The 18,482-nt window shown below is 41.3% G+C and overlaps 2 protein-coding genes and 1 long non-coding RNA gene across 3 annotated transcripts; 1 reads left to right on the top strand and 2 right to left on the bottom strand.

Annotated features, from left to right (window-relative positions):
* Nucleotides 1-794: 794 nt before the first annotated feature.
* LOC118556336 (GTPase IMAP family member 8-like) lies at nucleotides 795-6,933 on the top strand. The gene is made up of 2 exons (XM_036132798.1): nucleotides 795-1,622; nucleotides 5,665-6,933. The coding sequence occupies exons 1-2, from the start codon at nucleotides 821-823 to the stop codon at nucleotides 6,363-6,365; spliced, it is 1,503 nt and encodes a 500-aa protein (XP_035988691.1). The 5' UTR covers nucleotides 795-820; the 3' UTR covers nucleotides 6,366-6,933.
* Nucleotides 6,934-8,202: 1,269 nt separating this feature from the next.
* On the bottom strand, nucleotides 8,203-10,140 carry LOC105932846 (complement factor D (adipsin)). The gene is made up of 5 exons (XM_012872141.3): nucleotides 10,016-10,140; nucleotides 9,760-9,916; nucleotides 9,438-9,579; nucleotides 8,734-9,024; nucleotides 8,203-8,555 (listed from the first exon to the last, which is right to left on the bottom strand). Exons 1-5 carry the CDS (start codon nucleotides 10,077-10,079, stop codon nucleotides 8,376-8,378), a joined length of 834 nt encoding a protein of 277 aa, XP_012727595.2. The 5' UTR covers nucleotides 10,080-10,140; the 3' UTR covers nucleotides 8,203-8,375.
* A 5,849-nt stretch (nucleotides 10,141-15,989) lies between these two features.
* On the bottom strand, nucleotides 15,990-16,876 carry LOC118561050. Its single transcript, XR_004929745.1, has 2 exons — nucleotides 16,574-16,876; nucleotides 15,990-16,489 (listed from the first exon to the last, which is right to left on the bottom strand). It is a non-coding gene; the product is annotated as an uncharacterized LOC118561050 (long non-coding RNA).
* Between the last annotated feature and the right edge of the window lie 1,606 nt (nucleotides 16,877-18,482).

The following is an 18,482-nucleotide window of genomic DNA, read 5'->3' as shown; positions in this document are numbered from 1 at the left end:
GAATAAAACCTTGGGTTAAACATGCCAACAACTCTGCCTTTAGTGTCTGCGCTGTGTTCCTTGCAATTTATAATGCTTCTTGTTTACTACACTCTCTGAGAAACCTCAAGGGCAGTCACAGAAAGCAACTCTAGTGGACCCTATTCACTAACTAGGTGAAATCCGAATGTGATTAGTAAGATTGGATTTTATTTAGGGGTATTAGAGTAAATAGGGCTGAATATGAATGCACATCACACTTTTAAGATTTTAATTTTTAAATGCTGAAATCTGTGCACTACTTTGTATTGGTCTGGTGCCGGAAATCCTGATAAAATCCCCAGAATGTTGTGTTTACATGACAAAATAACAAAAAGTGCAAGGAGTAGGAATACTTTTGCAAAAGGCAATGTACCAAGAAATAAATGACACACACTGTGTTAAAATGGGAGTTTGTTTGTGCTAACAAGCACGAGGAAGATTCACACTCTGTAAGGTTTGCATGCGTGGTATGCACTTCCTTGATACGAACAATAGAAATAGGTGGAATCAGGAAGACTTGTTTGTTACAGAGCCAGAGTATCCAGTTTCAGGTGTCCCTTTAGACAGACTCATCTATAAAAGACATGACACAAGGTGAGTTGCTTCTGCGTTATTTGTGTATTGCTAATCTTTTTTTTTATATATTTGTAATTTAATTTAGAAACAAAACATATTCTAACAAAAGGCTCCTCAAAATGCAGCTACTTATCTAGATTGGACTTACACTTACTGAGATGTTGATATGCTCTTATTGACAGACGGGGTACCCAGCTCAAAGCATACGGTGGCAGTCATTGCCATGGTGCAGGAATGGTCATCCTTGACGTCTCTGCTCCAGAAGGGTTCTGGAGATAACATTTACCAGACTACTTTCAGTTCACTGGGATCCGAAAAACAAGTCTGTGACTTGACAATGGAGGGGCACTTTATCAGACTGCACTACGAAGATTTAAAAGAAGACATGTCAGACGAGGCTATTTGCCAGACCATTGATGGCTGCTTCAAAGCTTGCAAAGGTGGGGTCAGCACGTTTCTTCTGCTGATCCAAGGTGGCTATTACACAAAATCAGAGCAAAGAATCGTCGAAATCCTGCAATCACACTTTGGCGCTGAGGCTTTGAAATATCTGGTAATCCTTTCTGTGGAGGACGGAAAGGTTATCGACACGCTGGACGACAGCCTGCTGGATTTGATAAATGTGTGCGAGGGCAGATATTGTCGCATCACGTCGTCTACCGCAAGTGGCGGCCTGCAAGCTTTGCTTGAGATGGTGAATAACGTGCTCACCGAAAATAGTGAGGCCGGCTACACCGAAGCCATGCTGGATGAATCAAAGAGAAGGTCTATGGAGGACTCGGCCATGAACATGCTTAGACAGAAGATGCAAGAAGCAGAGGAGAAGGAGCAGGCTTTCATGGAGCTGGTGAAAGAAAAAGAGGAAAGAAGAGCCAAGGAAATGGAGGACCTGAAGACTAAACACGAGGAGGAGAGAAAGAAGGAGGCAGAGGACCAAAGGAAACATGAAGCAAAGAGAGAGAGTCTCCATGAGGCAGTGATCAGCCACAGATCCATGCTGCAGCTGCAGGCAAAAGCCCCTGATGGTGAGTCAGTTTTCTTATACGGTGTATACGGTAAAAGCAAACAACTATTATGAGGCATCACTAACTCTAACTTTGATCTGAAGAAGTGTCTTATGTTCTCTCATTGTCAAAACAGGTGGAATTTTTTTTAAAATGCAAAGATTGCTAAAGGCTGCATTATAAAACTGCCAAAAGCCTAATGCTTTAAAAAAAAATCCAAATTATATTTGGAGAATTAGTGCCTGTGAAAATGTCAAAAAAGCACAGAACTGAGGAAAAAAAGATTTCTTTGTGATCAACTTAGTCATGGAATCTTGGAGAGTTAAAGCCAGTTAACTGAGACTGCTGCATTGCAAAAAAAAAATGTATCTGAGACTGTAATATGGAAGCTCACGGTCATTGGTCACTTTATTATGTGGACCTGGTTAGCACTAGGCTAGACCCCGTTTGCTATCAGAGATGCCTTTGGAGATTTTGGTCCATACGGACCTGCCAGCATTACACAGCTTCAGCAGATTTTTCAGCTTCATAATGCAAATCCCACATTCCACTACATGCCAAACAGGCTCTATTGGACAGACAACGTCTGACTTTGGAAGTCAATGAGGTGATTGTCATGTTGCAGAAACCAGCTCAAAGCGGTTTGAGCTTTGTGACATTGTACATTTTGCCATCTGGATGTAGCTGCTGGAAGATCAGTACTCTAGGGTCATAAATTTGGGTTATTGTTGGGGGTGGGAGGAGTTTGTTGTTGGTGATGTGTGCCAAGAAAATAGCCCCCACACCATCACACCAAAACCGCCCTAACCACAAGTCGGAATGGATCAGTGCTTTTATGTTAGTTTTTCCCAAATTCTGATCCTACCATCCGAATTTTGCATTTGCAATTAAGATTCATTGGACCAGTCATGCTTTCAAATCTGTCACTGTCTAATTTATGCAAATTTATGTGAATTATACTTCCTTCCGGTGAGGTCCTCAGCTGCTATAGCCCATCTGCTTCATCCGCAGGCAGAGATGCTGGTCTGCATTCCTTGGTTGTAACAAGTGGTTATTTGAGCTGTTGCTGCCTTTTTGTCAACTTGAACCAGTCTGCCCATTTTCCTCTGACACCTGACATCATCAAAGCATTTTATTTTCACCCAATCGCTGCTCACTGGATGCTTTCTCTTTTTGGCCAAAGGTCAAAACTGACTGGCTGCCGGGTTTTCTGACTGGTGGATTTAACTAATATATCATGAGAACAGGCAAAGCTGCTCGTGATATGTTTGCACAAGGAACTACTGTTCTGCAATGCGACAGAAAATTAACCTGTTTAAAAAAAATCTGATGCTGAAAGAATGATGAAAGACAGGGAATAATTTTTTTTAGGTAGGAGGGTTTGTTCTTTGGCCTTTGCCTCTCTCTGCACACTTGAGGGATAGTTGTGGGTGAAAATCCTAGTAGTTCATCAGTTCCTGTAACGCTGTGACCCCCTCGTCTGGGACAAACAACCATACAATGTTTAAAGTCACTTGAATCCACTATCCTCCCTGTTCTAATATTACATTCCATTTGCCTTGCAAAATAAAAGTAGCAGCTGGGAATAGGGTAAACCTGAGTAAAAAGTGTTCCGATTAATACAGTAAGAGAATTCGGGATTCCAAAATAAAAAACAAAAAACAAAAGGTTAGGATTCCAATATGGCATCAGCCAGGAAAGCTGTTGTTTTTTTCATAGTATGTCTTACAATCATTGTTTAAAGTCGTACTCTGCACATGCAAACAGCAATTTTAATTTGTAAAATAAATGTGTTTTATCACAGCTTACTGTTGTTTATGCGAAGAGCTGCCATGTTGGATCCAACAATTGGTCTTAAATAATTCCTCCCACTTTCGGATGTGACACTGAATTGTTGGAGCTTTAATTAAATTACCTGTAAGACAGGGTAAACCATAGGCATTGTGAGCCAAAGATGAGAGAGCCCATCTGTTTATTTTTGCTTAGCTTCCTTTACAGTCGCCCATACCCACAGCATGTCAGTTGAGTCTAGATAGCATCAATGGCCTGCTAGCTAAAAGGATTCCAGGAAATAATCCCAGTTTTAGTAGGAAAAGCACACAGGTTTGTTCCGGCTGCACAAAAGCCTTTAACCTGAAATACTTTTCTCATGTGTTTTGCATCTCTGTGAGAAATTCCCTCAATCTGACCAAAGCTGATTCAGACCCCTGCCCATGGCCTGCTTGTGACAGAGAAGTTTAGTCAAGAACCAATTGGCATTTTCACACCATCCTGCTTAAAAATTGTGATAATTTGTGGCCAGAATTTGTAGGCTGAACCCCTGCTGTTTAAAAGCTAGATAGTCTTTTATCCTTGCCAACTCGAACGGCCCTATGAAGGGTCTTATTATATATGAAAACAACAGGTTAAGTATGATGTCTTCCATGTGTTTTATTATGCAAGATATGTTAGCTTGACGCTGCAAGACTCAACATTATATGGGCAACCGTGAGCTAGTTTGACTGACAACCCCAGATATTGGCTATTTTTGTTAAGTTGTTAACTCTCCAGGCTTCCACTCTTTTTGCCCTCCCCCAACCCACCTCTTCTCTGGAAGGCATCAAATTCAAGCAGTCCTCCCTAAAATTCTTCAACGCCTAATCAAAGCTGTTTTACTAAGTTGCGCAAGATGCGGTTCACACAGAGTGTGGATCCTGAGTTGATGTTCATCTTATTGGGATGGTCAGTCATTAGCAGAGTTGCTACAGGAACAACTCACTCTGGCATTATGTTGCAAAAATGTTGTCAGACGAAAATTCAGGCTGCTAGCCAAGGGTGGTGTTGAGGCACAACAAAAAAGAGACGGCAAATAGGCCTTGTGTTGCACAGCCCAGCCACAAGAGGGTGTCAACACTGAATTACTTTTTCTCCCCTTGTCTGAGGTTGTGTTGGCGAGCTAAACTGTGTCAGTAAATATGTCAGCTGAAAGGGGCTAAATATTAGGTTTCTTAGCCTAGTTGAGAAATATTATCTACTCTAAATCGCAGGGTGTGTTTGCCAACATTCTTCAGTAGGAGCCAAAAGATGTGAGACAGGAAACCCAGTTGGATTTCTAATCACAGTACTTCCTTGTTCCAAAGAAGGAGGCTCAGAAGGTGTGCAGAGAGGTGTTGGAGCAGTAAAGAAGAGCCATTTCCTGACTTCGGTGTGATAAAAATGTATACTCTATGGAAATGCAAAATCAGAAATCAAATTCTGACTATGTGTTAAATTAAAATGCTGCAAGAACAGTTTGTTAAGTGGGTAGAACAAAAATCACAATATTATTTTTTGTGATTTCAGTTTTTAAAATTGTGACTTTTTTACGCTAGGTGGTTTGGGCATCAGATCAGGATGCCGCCTGAGTGCCTCCCTTTGGGTTTTTTTTTCAAGCGCGTCCCACTGGGAGTAGAGCCCGAACCCACTGGACCGACTATATGTGCTGTCTGGCCAGGGAACACCTTGGGGTCCCCCAGAATGGGATGGAGGATGTTGGCGGGGAGAAGGATGTCTGGGTTTCCGTCCTGTAGCTTTTGCCTTCGTGACCCTATCTCAGATAAACAGAAGACATCGGATGGATGGATGGATGGATGGATGGATGGATGGATGGATGGATGGATGGATGGATGGATGGATGGATGGATGGATGGGTGGATGGATGGATGGATGGATGGACAGACTTTTTTAGGCCCATGCGTTCTGCTGACTTAAGGATTTTGGTCCATGTAACAAAAAGTTTGGACACTCCTGCTTTAAACAGTTTGAAGAACAATATTGTTAGAGCTCCATCACTAGAAAGGTGGTTTCCAGCCAGGTATGACAGCCTGTGCATTGGATTCTTGAAAAGGGCAGAAAACAATTATCTCCTGTTTCAGGGCTGATAACTTTTCTGCAACTTTGCCATTAAGATCTATGTGTATTAAATCAGTTCATTTAATCATGTCTCAGGTATTCTGTCTTTCTATTTTTGGGATGCTTAAATGTGTTCTTGGGTTCTTGCGTTTCCTTTGACTGTAACATTTCGTTTCTCTGCTTCGTCTTCAAGGTGATGAAACCAAGAAGACGTCTGTTGTTCTGTTGGGCCTCACTGGCAGTGGGAAGTCCTCTGCTCTCAATCTGATCCTAAACAGAAGCGGTAACACGTACTCACTCAACAGCTCCTGTCAGGACCCGACTGAGTCAACCATCTGTTGTGAGAGAAAGGAGATTTTCACAGGTGGGAAGCGGCTCATCCTGGTGGACACCCCTGAACTGTGGGATGACGATGGGGTTGAGAACACAGAGCTGGTGAAAGACTGCCTGGCCTTGGCCTTACCTGGACCCCATGTCTTCCTGCTGGTGCTCCAGGTGGGACGCTTCACCCAGTGCGAGAGTGAGATGCTCGGACACGTGCAGAAGATCTTCGGGCGAGAGGTTGTGGAGCACGCCATCATCTTGTTTGTTCATTTCGACAGCAACAAGCACAGGCCTCTGAAGATCAACGAATACGTGGCCGGAGCTCACTCATCCTTGCAGGATCTGATTCGGAAGTGCGGCAGCCGATTTTATCTGCTGAATGTTTCAAAGTCTCACAGTGGGTTGAGCTATCCACAGGTGAAGGAGCTGCTTTCGGGGGTCGACAAACTGGTGGCCTCACATGGAGGTCGAGGGTATTCGGTCAAGAGGTTCTCCTCACAAGAGCTCCAAGAACGAAATCATTTGACGGGAGACAGAAAAGAGGCAGCATATTTATTAGGAGATAATTAATTTCCGTTTTGAGGCGTTGCAGTATAAAAGAAATTGTGCATAAGAATTATGGGGTAAAGTAAATTTAACAAAATGCCTCTATACAGATAGAGACATATCCATAACAGTTCAAAGTTATATATAGATCAAACTTTGCATTCTGTATTTGTAAATCCTTTGAAATTTTGAAAGTTTGAAATTAAGAATTAAGCCCTCACAGAAACATACAAAACACATTTTACCTATGGTTTTATTAGGTCAAAACATTGCAAATCCAATTTATGCAAAAGCTAATGACCATCATGGAAAGATTTTACTTGTAAATAAACTATTTTTGAGTTATTTTATTTGAGAAGTCATCCAGATAGCATTAATAAAACAAAGAAAGATAATTTGAACAAAACTGAATTATATTCCAAATGTATTATTTTTATAGTCGCTAATGTGGTTTTCTGGTAGGCTTTCAGAAGCTGAATAAGCCGGTAAAAATGATCCCTCTAAATTAGGGAAACTTCACTAAATCTTGCCTTGATGTAGTTTTAATAAATGTCTGCTTAATGTAAGAGCAATGTAAGAAGAAAAGTGGAAAGATTAATGGTGGTTGGTTGATTTTACTAAATAGAAGAACGCTACAGAAGTCACTTTAACTGTGTGCGTGCCTATTGAGCCAAGAAGGGAGGAAACGATGAAGTACAGCTGCTTCTTATTAACTTCTGGTTTTCTTCTTCTTTACTGCCCTCTCCCAAGTTCCTAAATTTATGTTCTTGAATTCTGGGTTGAACAAGAAATATAGTTCTTTTTTGGAATCCATACCCCACAAACAGAAACACCTACAGAAAAAGAGCTTGTTTTTCAATCCACTGTGCAGCTTGCAATAAAATCTTCTAATTTTCTGGAATTATGTAAGTCCACATGTCTTCATTTGATGTGCTTCCTCTGTAACTGATACCTCATGACATTGTATTTTCTTGTGGCTTAGGGCATCTTTATGTTGATCTTTTAATTTTATATGTGTTGTTTAATTTCATACGGGGCTTTGACACATGGTGCTTTGCAAAAATATTCATACTCCTTGAGATTTCTCAGATTTTGTCTTGTAACATTGAGTTTCGTTTTTTCCAGGGGTTGGGGGGGGGGGGGGGGGGGGGGGGTTACGAGACAACACAAGTTGTGCACAGTTGGGAAGTGGAAAGGAACACATAGTTCCTAATTGTTTTATTGATACCGATCTCAGCCCCCGTCTGTCTCTATCATGTCTCTATAGATTTTGCACAACCACAACCTAAAATATTTGTCCATCCATCTTTGCAAAGTAACTCAAGCTCAGTAAGTCTCCAAATTCAATTAGATTTAGGTCTGGATTTTGACAAGGACATTCCAACCCATGCCTTGGTCTGAAGTCTCTTTCAGCCTGTAACAGGTTTTATTAATTTTGTCCATCCCCCTTAAACTGAAGAACTCTTTTGGATCAGCGGTGGAACATCATCAAGGAACAAGAGGAAGTCCAGTTATCTTCTATGTGAGTACATGAGACTCCATCCATCCCTTTTGTTTTTATCTGATTAGTGTACCTTCTCCCACGTGTTTACTGTATCCCCTTGTGGTAAACTGAAAACAGGTATTACGACTTTGCTTCAGCACTGACCTTCCTCTTGCCAGTCTTCCATAAAGACAAAAAAAAGCTCACAACTAACAGCTGACGTGTCGACAGGTTTCCCCACCTAAACTGTGAATCTCTTAACTCTCGAGATTTTAGTTTGTGGTCACATTGTGACAAAATGTCAAAGTTCTCTGGACATGCATGCATGCGCAAAGCTCCCTATGAGATAATGAACAAGATAAAGCAAACAGGAAACAATTGTGACAAAGCTTGCATTTTATTCTTGGATTTAAAAAAACATGAGATGCAGCGTTGAAATTAATCAGATCATACATGTGGTTGCAGTATGGACATAGTAATAGAGAGTGGGGCATTGACAATTCTGGTTAACGCCGCAACTGGCTCATAACTGTGAAGCTTCCATCTTCCCTTTAACTTGTTTCCTCTTGAGCTGCGGTTGGCTGAGTGCCCATGGTTTTGTCTATCCACTCAGTGTAGTGGGAGATGATAGTGTATACCCCAGGCTTTTTAATCTGCCCGCACTTTTTCCCTCCGTTGGAGGTGATACCGACAGCAATGCCATTGTAAAGCAGAGGACCACCAGAGTCACCCTAAAGAAAACAAAAACAGAAGCAGACAGATAAGAGTAACTAAATAAATTCTTCATTTTTGACCAGTTCCAGAAGAAACTGTGGTAACGTAAATCAAACAACAGAACAAATCTTGATATTTTGTTAAACAAAATATGTAGGATTTATGAAAAAATAAAAGATAAAAGACGTAACTCACATCACAGCTGTCCTCCAGTCCATGAGAGTGCTCGCAGTTGTCTCGGCACACTTTATGGGCGCAAATCATGTTACTGGTAAACTTTCTCCCAAAATAGTCTGCGCGTCTGCATTTACCCGAGCTGATCACCTCAATGGACACCTCTTTGAGCTTGTCTGGCCTTGACCCCAAGTTGTCTAGTGATCCCCAGCCAGCTGTCTCGACCGCGGCACCTGTGTCGGGGTTTGTGCCGTCTGTTCGCAGGAATTGCACGGCGCTAATGGCTGTAGAGGAATTGAATGGTCGATCCAACTGTAAAGATGTCACACAAAATAAATAAATAAATAAATAAATAAATAAATCTATCTATCTATCTATCTATCTATCTATCTATCTATCTATCTATCTATCTATCTATCTATCTATCTATCTATCTATCTATCTATCTATCTATCTATCTATCTATCTATCTATCTATCTATCTATCTATCTATCTATCTATCTATCTATCTATCTATCTATATATATATATATATTATATATATATATATATGTTTGTATTCAACATAAAGCTAAGGAAAAATAGCTGCGGGTTCCTTAATAGAACTAGCTAGCAGTTCTGAATCCAATTAGAATTGAAGGATTAAATAAATATTGAATATAAATTTTGAATGGGGATGGGGGATCTCTTTTTCAAACAATGCTGGCAATAAATTTAACTTTACCTTAATGAGAGCAATGTCATTGTCATAATTCTCTATGCTGAAGTCAGGATGATTGTGTAGTTCCAAAATGTCAAAGGTTTGCTTCGTATCTTCTGCTTCACTCAGAGAATGGACACCCAGCACTACTTTCCTTCCATTTGGGCTGTGCAAGAAGTACAAAAAAAATTCAATATGAGAACAAATTATAATTGCTATAACAAAATCACAAAGATTTCTTAGCAAATTCTTCTGCAGAAAGAAACCAAAAACACCACTAACAGACATTTGCACAGCAGGTTTGGTCTTCACTGCTTCTCCGGTGGTTAAAAAAATGCTCTCTCACCCGTTTGGCATACAGTGGACTGCAGTCATCACCCACTGATCTGCGATCACAAATCCTCCACATTCATGCTTCAGTGTGTCTCCCTCGGGTACCTGGATGGAGGCCATGTAAGGTCGAGAATGTGGCACTGCCTCTCTGCCACCGATTATGCCCTCCCCTGACGGAATTAAAAACCAAATCTTCCAACTTTTAGAATGATACAGAGTGCAACAATGAATCAAACAGAAATCTTAGCAAAAAGTGTTTGAAAACTCACCCTGTGAAACGAGGGCAATGAGAAAAAGAGCTGCGCCTGTGAGCACTTGGTTCGTCGACACCATGGTGTTGTTGTAACTAACCCCCAACCCAGACACGGGTCTTTTAAAGCCTTCCTACCAAAAGGGAGGAAACATAAATCAAGAAGATGTTGTGCAAGAGGCAGGGGGGGCTGAATTCCTTCTTTTCTCTGTTTTTTGAAACCGGGATAACATTAAACTCTGAAGAAATGTTCTGCTTCCTCTCAACGAGAAGATATCACTGTTTGTGCGTGAGACGCAAACTTTGCTTATTGGGACATAAAGAAAAATGAACACAGTTGTGACCTCTTAAAGTTACATAATGTTCAGAGTCGATCCACTCCCGAACTCATGAAGCTGAGCATAAAACAAAAAAAAGGATTATGTTCTGGACATCTTCCAGGATAAACACAGCAGAAAAACAACCAGCAAGGCGAAGCAATTTTTTTGCCAAATTATGTGGTTTCATGCTGTTTTAGTATCCACAAAAACTTCTGGGGCATTTCTTTAACCCAAGTGCTGAGTTTAAACTGCTGGGACATAAGCTGAACAGTTTTAACCAAACATTGGGTCAAAAATTGTTGGGTTAAAGAAGACCTCAGAAGGAGCTTCGTCATTCTTAACAGACTGCCTGTCTGAACTGTCCAGAATACTTAATATAAACCTTTTTCCCAGCATGAAAAATAAATTTTAAACTGGCACAATAATGCTCTATGATGGTGCTAATGTCTGGTTGTATTAATGACTGTAATTCATTTTGCGAGTTTAATAAGGTGACCATATTATGACTTGACCGAGTTGTGAAAAACATTAATGATGCTCTGTTTACTTAAAAAACTCAACAACTATAGTTTAAACAATAGTTAAATAAACTTTGGTTATGGTTTCTCAACTCAACAAGTTTGAAAACTAAATCTCTATAATTGAATTATAGAAATAAATAGTCTTCTGTTTTAGAAAGTTAACAATAATAGCTCACTGTCATACTGGACAAACAAATGAACAAGAATGGAAAATAATATTCGGAGAAAACAAGCATTCTAGTGTTCTTTTTTTCTAGCAATGACAAAAAAGCAACAGTCTCACAAAGTTAACAAATAAACATAACAAATAAAAAAGTGCATACTCCAGTCATTGGTTTTCTTCTAGATCCTTATTTTTCTTCTTCTAGATCCTTATTTGTGTCTTCATCCTCCATGTCTGCCCAACCATACATTGCAGTAAAGCTGATCTTACTTATCAGTTTTTTGGTTGCTCATCAAATAAGCAAGTCTTTGCAAGACGTCTCTTTGAAATCACATTGCAGAAGTAGAACCCCTATCACTGACTCAATGGAGAGCTAGCTCCTCTCCTTGGTCCACTGGCACCGCATCAGTGGCCTTCTTAAAATTTGGTCAACCTCTGGTAAGCATTTGCCTGGAGTAACAACAAACTCAGTAAACTGGAGCAGTTATTTGGTCTTTTCCTGTGTCCATGTGACTTTTAAGATTTATGTCACCTTCATCATGGAAACACATACACCGGCTTTGCACATTTTGCATTCTCCCCAGCAAAAGTGTGCATGGTGGCAAATGCTATTCTGCTAAATCAGAGAGAAACATTGGATGGATTGAAAGAAATTACAATAGTACCGAGTAATTTCTGTGATGTTAATAATCATCATGTTCGCTGTCATTGCAACATACATTCCAATGAAATGTGTTCTCTCCATTTAACCCATCACTTAGAGAGCGGTGGGCTGTCCCTGTGCAGCACCCAGGTAGCATTCCGGGGCCAGGGGTTTTGCTCAGGGACCCAGAGTGGCAGTCTGTGGCAGTCAAACCAAGTACAGTGCAGTCTCTCCAGGTCGCAAGCACCCCGTTCTTTAACCACTAGCCCACCACTCCCACACAGTTTTGCTTTCATTGATCAAACATGAAAGTTATGTCTGACACACACATTTAAAGAACTTGTTAAAGGATGTGTAGCATGGAACTCCACACTACTCCAGGCATTTGAATTGAGAACGCTTTCAGGATGGGAAGCGAAACGCCTTCAAAAGTCCAGTTGTTTTGTTTTTTATCTTTTTCGTGTAGCATACCACGCACCTTGGCAATCTTGTTCACCTTCTTATCAGACGCTCCACTTTTGAGCTTGCACGGGTGTGGCCGTATCAAAGCGTGCCTACACCCAAATATAAACAAACACCAAGTGAAATTGCAGCTTTGGCATCCCCGGCCTAGAGTGTGAGGATGTTGAGGCAGTGCTGTCTCTAGGTGGAATGAGGTTTGGGTGCTGCCATGGAGTGGCAGTGGCTCTGCCTTATTGGTGCTGGAGGAGGAAAGGATGTGGATGCCTGAGTCTATTGTGGAGAGTGTGATCTCCTCTGCCATCATCTGTTGGGATAGCAGCATCAGAGCAACTGACTAAAAGAAACTCAGCAAGTTTAAAAGAAGGCAGGCTCTGTTCTGGGGACCCTTCATAGATGTGCTACACCACAGAGAGACTCTTGAAAGGTAACACATCTAAGCCCTAAAAAGATTCTACTTTTAATAAACCATTCTAACATCGTACATTTCATTTTGGTAACAGATCCTACCAAATAATTTTAACCTCTTTCAGATCATCCTTTTGTTCAGTGATCTGTGTGTATTTATTATGGCTCATAATCAATGGTGCATGTTTTTTGCAGAACTATGACGGAAAAGAGCTTTCGGTCATTGAAGGTACTGGTTCAGTCAGCCTCTATTCTGAATCATCACATGCAGTGTCCTGCAGAGCAAATCTCTGTATGTTAAATGAATGAACAAGTTAGAAATGGTCACAAGCCTTATAATGGAGACAGTTTGTGTGTCAGTACAAAAACTACAGTTCTGTTTCGTTCCATCCTGACTGCCAGTAGCAGTAACAGTGGCAGGCCACTGCTCCCTAAGTGGACAGGTCTCCTGTCGCTCCGCTCAGGTTGAGGTTTTTATGTAAACAAAGTCAACTATGTGACGTAGCCCACCAGGGTGTGACGTCTATACGCAACACCTGGTGAGATACGGTCGGTCTCTTTGATCGAACATAGCTGCTCTTTAGTTTGAGTGTGTTAGTGCAGAGTTGCTTGTCCTTGTGGTGCCATGAACTGGCTTCCTTTTCAGTGTGGACCCAGTTCTCATCTCCTGACTGATGCAGACTGGAACCACCCCCTCCTGACAACTCTTAAAGAAATAAAGGTAAGAAGATAAATAGATAATTATTTTGATTCTGAATATAATTTTTAAATCATCCATACTGTAGCATATGATTTTCAATCCTGCCTTTGTTAGCCTTGATGTAGATATTGATCACTGTAACCCAGAAAGTTTAACCCAGTAAGCTTGGTCAAACCCATAACTCAACCTTGTTGTCATAAATCTACCCAGCACTGCATTGGTTCCACCTTAAGGTTGAACTGGGTTGGAAAAATACCCTGAATTGTTTTGTTTTTCATCAAGCACTTTTCCCCCATATGTTTACATGCTATGCCAGAGCAGTTTTGCTCTACAAAAAAAAAAGAAACTATCCTAGACAGTTTCCTAATTGTGTGAAAATTACAAGTGGGTATGACGATATTTTAGGCTTCTTCCAGACCATCTTTGTGGTTCTCAAAAATCGTAGCATATTTACAAGAACAATCATTTAAGAAAATTAAATGGACCATATCCTTTAAAACAGAGGCAATGGAGGCAATAGTGGTGATTCGATGTTATGAGATGGAATTCTGAAAAGGAATAGAACAGAAAAGCGTTTAAAATATTTGTTTTAGTACTACCAAAAATAAAAGGAGCCCCTTACAGTAAAGATTCATCAAAACTTAAAGCATGAATACGTTAACACATTCACTCGACATGGTGTGGAAGTGAGAGCCTGCACAACAGAGGAAACACAACAGAGGGATGCAAATGCTGCAGTAAAACAGCCAAGATCAGAAAAGAGCAACACAGAGGAGGAGGTAATAAAAGCAGGGCAGTTACAGCAACAATAAAACAAAACAAGGGCACTATTACATGATCAAATAGGGTTGACAAAGAGAAAAGAAATTCCTGATGCACAAGTGTAAAGAAGTTATGGTAGCCTATGTTCTATTTGTCACGGAATGACATCAAATACATACAGTACAGAGAAAAAGTATTTGCCTCTTGGAGATATCTTGTATTTTTGGCACATAAAGGGTTCAAAAGTTGTAGCCCTTAAATACATTTTGTTGTGTACTTGGAGTATCTAACAATCTAGGAAAGTTGAATTTAATCTTTACAGGTAATGTGTATATTCATATTTTTTAGCAAATCCATTTTCTCTGTTTTCTGTTACGTTTTTTTGAACAAGGTCATAGGTCACATATTTTGCAAATCCGCCATCTTTGTTTTTTGCTGAGATTTTTTTTAGCTAAAGATAATAGGCGTTTTCTGTATAGAAATCCCAAATCTGTGAGTACTGGAATCCAAGCACCTGTTGGTATTTGTGAGAGTGTGCTTGTGTATGTAAGGTTTTTTCATAAGAAAAAGGCTCAATAGAGGTTGTGAAGAGCAAGAGACCTGCTCCCAAGTGCGCCGAGGCAGACACCAGGGGCATCAAAGCCCTAAATGCCCGAAGGGACCCCCAGAGCAAAGGTGCCCAAGAGGGGCCAACACAGGGAAAGCTGCCCCTCACATCTGAGGGAGGAGGAGAGATGGGAAACCCCCAACAGCCATAATGCCAAAGTCCCTGGGAGCCGCAGGGACGAGTCAGTGCGCTTCTCTGGCAGCCAGCTATGTCGAGGCCGATCCAGCCATGGGCCCCAGGGACCCGAGGCCCAGGGGCATCCGGTTACGTTGAATTACTCTAGAGTGAAAGCTAGCTCTCCAGCTCAGGGTGAAAGCTCTCATTTGGGATCCAGGCCTGTGTGATCTTTGTCTGGATCTCCTGTACACTGCGCCTGGTCTGTGCTCGGCGTCGTGCTCGGCCGTGTGGAGGATCTCTGCATGGCCTACAGGGGCGCAGCTTGGTTCCCGGGACAGCTTTCCCCTGCAACAGCTCAGAAAGATCACCAGCAGCCAGTTTCCATGGCTGGCTGCTTTGATGTTTTAAACAGATTGTACTTGGCTTTGTCTAGTTGTCTGAGCACATGTTGCACATCTCTCTGGTGTGAAACACCTCTGCACGTGGGCCCACAGACAAAAAGAGTGTCTCTCTGGAGCTGGCCAGATCGTTGAATGCCGTTGTCTGAGTAGCTGTCCAGCACTCCTTGTCTGAGTCTCCTGTTCATGACCTCATTCTTGGATCCCCCCGTCTCACTTTGCCCTCACTCGGACTCCATCATCTCTGACTTCTGGTCACCACCTGCAATGTTTTTGACCCTATTTTCAGCCCAACCCTTTTTAGACCTGTCTGCCATTGTCTGCCTGTCATTCTCCTGCTGTGTGCAGCCTATCAGCCCTGCCAGTATCCTGCTTCTTTTTGGACTTTCGCCTGAATTTATTCAGTTTTTGTTTTCTGCTTTTTTTTTAATAAACATTTTAAGCACAATAATACATTGGATTTGTAATGCACTTTATTTTTTTACAAATCCCAAAGTGCTACATTGTAAAACAGGCAAGTGCTAAATAAAATGGAGAGCATGATAAAATAAAGACAATAAGTAAAAGGGCAAGAGTTCAATTAAAATCTCTCCTAAAAAAAGTGGGTTTTAAGGCCACAGTTAAATGCATTCACAGTCTGTTGGGTCCTCAGGTGGACAGGGAGAGCATTCCACAGCCTGGGAGCAGCTGTGCAGAAAGCCCAATCTCCCATTGTAGGGAGCATCATCCTTGGTGTCAGCAGATATGCTGAGGATGTGTGTTGAGGTCTGTGGGGTGAGAAGTTCCTTGAGGTATGGTGGGGCATCACCATGGATGCCCTGGTGGGTAAAGAGGGAGACCTTATACTCGATCCTGAGTGGGACAGGAAGCCAGTGTAGTGACTTGAGGGTGGGGGTGTATGGACTGCAGCTTCTGAAGGCTTTTCCCAGGGATCCCGATGAGGAGCGCATTGCAGTTGTCCAGCCTGGAGGAGACAAAAGCGTGGACAAGCCTTTCTGCGTCTGCATGAGTGAGTGTGGGACGACAGCACAATGTCTGGCTGAATATCAGGTTCACTGTCTGAATGTTACCCCTGGGGTTTATCTCCTCCATAGAGAGCTAACCCTAACAGAGGGAGGAAAAAGCTAAACCTAGGTCAGTGGATTTAATACGACTTCAATAACTTCCTGTTGGCATCGACTTCAGGTTGCACTGACTTTTGCTGAGTTCAGGAACCACTTTATTTTTTAAAACTTTGTTTTAATTCAAGTCATGAACAGCATGAATTACAGTCAGGCGATCACGCATGTAAAAACTAAACATTTCGGGGCGACTTGCGGCAATTTCACTAGACTTCCTGGTGTGTACTTCTGGTCATCGATTGTAAAAACGGTGGTGCCCTGCCGCTGCGGGGACCTGTCGGGGAAAAGAAGAAAGCTGTTATTGTCTTGACTTCATAGGGATAGCTAAGAGATGAGAGAAATGAGGCGAGTCCTTTACTGATATGGTAGAAGAGATCCAGAGGGATGTAAGCTGAACCACAGAGACTGTTTGGCAGCTGGTGGAGAACTTTGGTTTGATGGTACTGTCTCTTACTTCTGTCAGGAAATGAGCATGCAGGGGACTGGATGATGGACAGGCAGACAAGTTTGAGGTAGGTTGCAGCATGGTGTGAACAGGTGGAACCAGGAAGACAAGCAAAGAAACAGTGAACAGCACTGATTGGTTTCCTGAAAAAGAAGATTAAAAACTCTGATTAAAATCAGGGCAAAAAAATAACATAGGGAACATAAACCTGATTACCCTGCTGGGCAGGCAAATAATCTGACATCTGTATTGTGACGTCTGTTTGTCTTTTATGCTCCTCCTGATTCGTCCTAATACGCTGCAGCTGTGAAACCACACCTGCTGGTTACACCGTATATGAAAGTGGTGAGTAGACACACATGGGTATGTACACACCAACCTAAACCCAGCTCTATGGATCTGACATGGTTATTTCCTTTTAATTAAAAAGGCTCCCCCAGATGTTTTGGTGTTTGTGTTTTGATGGCATCCACAAGGGTTCCCAACATTATTCACTGGGAATAACGTTATCCGGTATGTGTAAAGCTATTACAGCTCTAGAAAGGGAGAACAAACAAGAATCTACAGTCATATTTCATACATCTGGATATGTGTTGAGGCTTGACTATCAGATTAAAAGTACCTTTTGAAAATGACAACCCTTAAGCAGGTATTAAACATACTTGTCAGTAAGCCCACATTTCTGTAATAAAAGCATTTTTTCTGTTATTCTGATGTCATATTGTAATCTTAGGTGTCGTGTTTTCATCATCTGCAAGTGAAAAATCCACAGAACTAACGGAAATAAAGGCTCGAAACCATCTGTGTGTAATTAATCTATATAATGTGTTTCTGTCTAGCTTCAACTCTAATAAGGCAAAGGTTTACACTTTATGCCCCAGTGGAGAAACTGGTAGGATGAATATCTGATGTTAAGATTTAACAAAAACATATTTAGCTACTGCTGAAGCTGAGAGAGAGTTAAATTGAGAAAGGCGTGCTTCCCTTTTGTTGGACACTCAACACACAAATAGAAAGATATTAGAGCTAAAATGTTTCGCCTGCCACACCTGTCTGAGGATCAGGAAAGAGAGAAGCGTGGAGGTTTCTGATAACTTTGGATTGTCAGTACTATTCTTGCTCCTTGAAGGTTGTCATTTGGATTTAGATCTGGACTTTGACTGAACCTTTCTGACGTATATGCTTTGATTCACACCATTACTTTGTATCTCTGGCTGTTTAGGGTTTGCGTTTTCCTTTCAACAATGGCTTTGTTCATGCCTTTCTTCCATAAAGGCCAAATTTGTGGAGTGCACAAATATTTACGGATTCGTCTTCAAGAAGCTGTTTGTTTAACTAATGTTCTCTGACAAATCTCCCAAGCCTTCACAGAACAGCTTGATTTATACTGAACTCTGTTTGCTATTTAGCTGACTTCTAGAAGAAATTTGTGAAACCAGATTTTATTTAGGAGTATCAGGGTAAAAGTGGCTGAATGCAAATAAAACAAATGCATGACACATTTTTCAGAATCAATTTGTTAAAAAGAAAAGGCAGGTATCAATTTCCTTACAATTAGACACTAGCTGGCGTTTGGTTTATCAAATAAAATAAAACTAAAATAAGCGTGTCATGGAGAAAAAGATTTAAAAATTATAACTTTGCAAGTTACAGTTTATCTGTTTCTATAAACACTTTTGCGACTGAAAACATTTTTGTTCTTTCTTAAGGGGAAGTGGTGGCCTGGTGGATAGAGAGCAGGGTGTTTGCATCCGGGGGAGGCTGCAAGGTTCTGGGTTCAAATCCCACAGACTATCACTCTGGCTCCCTGAGGAAGACCCTT

Source organism: Fundulus heteroclitus, unplaced genomic scaffold (assembly GCF_011125445.2).
Source record: "Fundulus heteroclitus isolate FHET01 unplaced genomic scaffold, MU-UCD_Fhet_4.1 scaffold_540, whole genome shotgun sequence".
In the NCBI taxonomy this organism is placed as follows: Eukaryota; Metazoa; Chordata; class Actinopteri; order Cyprinodontiformes; family Fundulidae; genus Fundulus; species Fundulus heteroclitus.
This window is presented reverse-complemented; position numbering and strand designations above follow the sequence as displayed.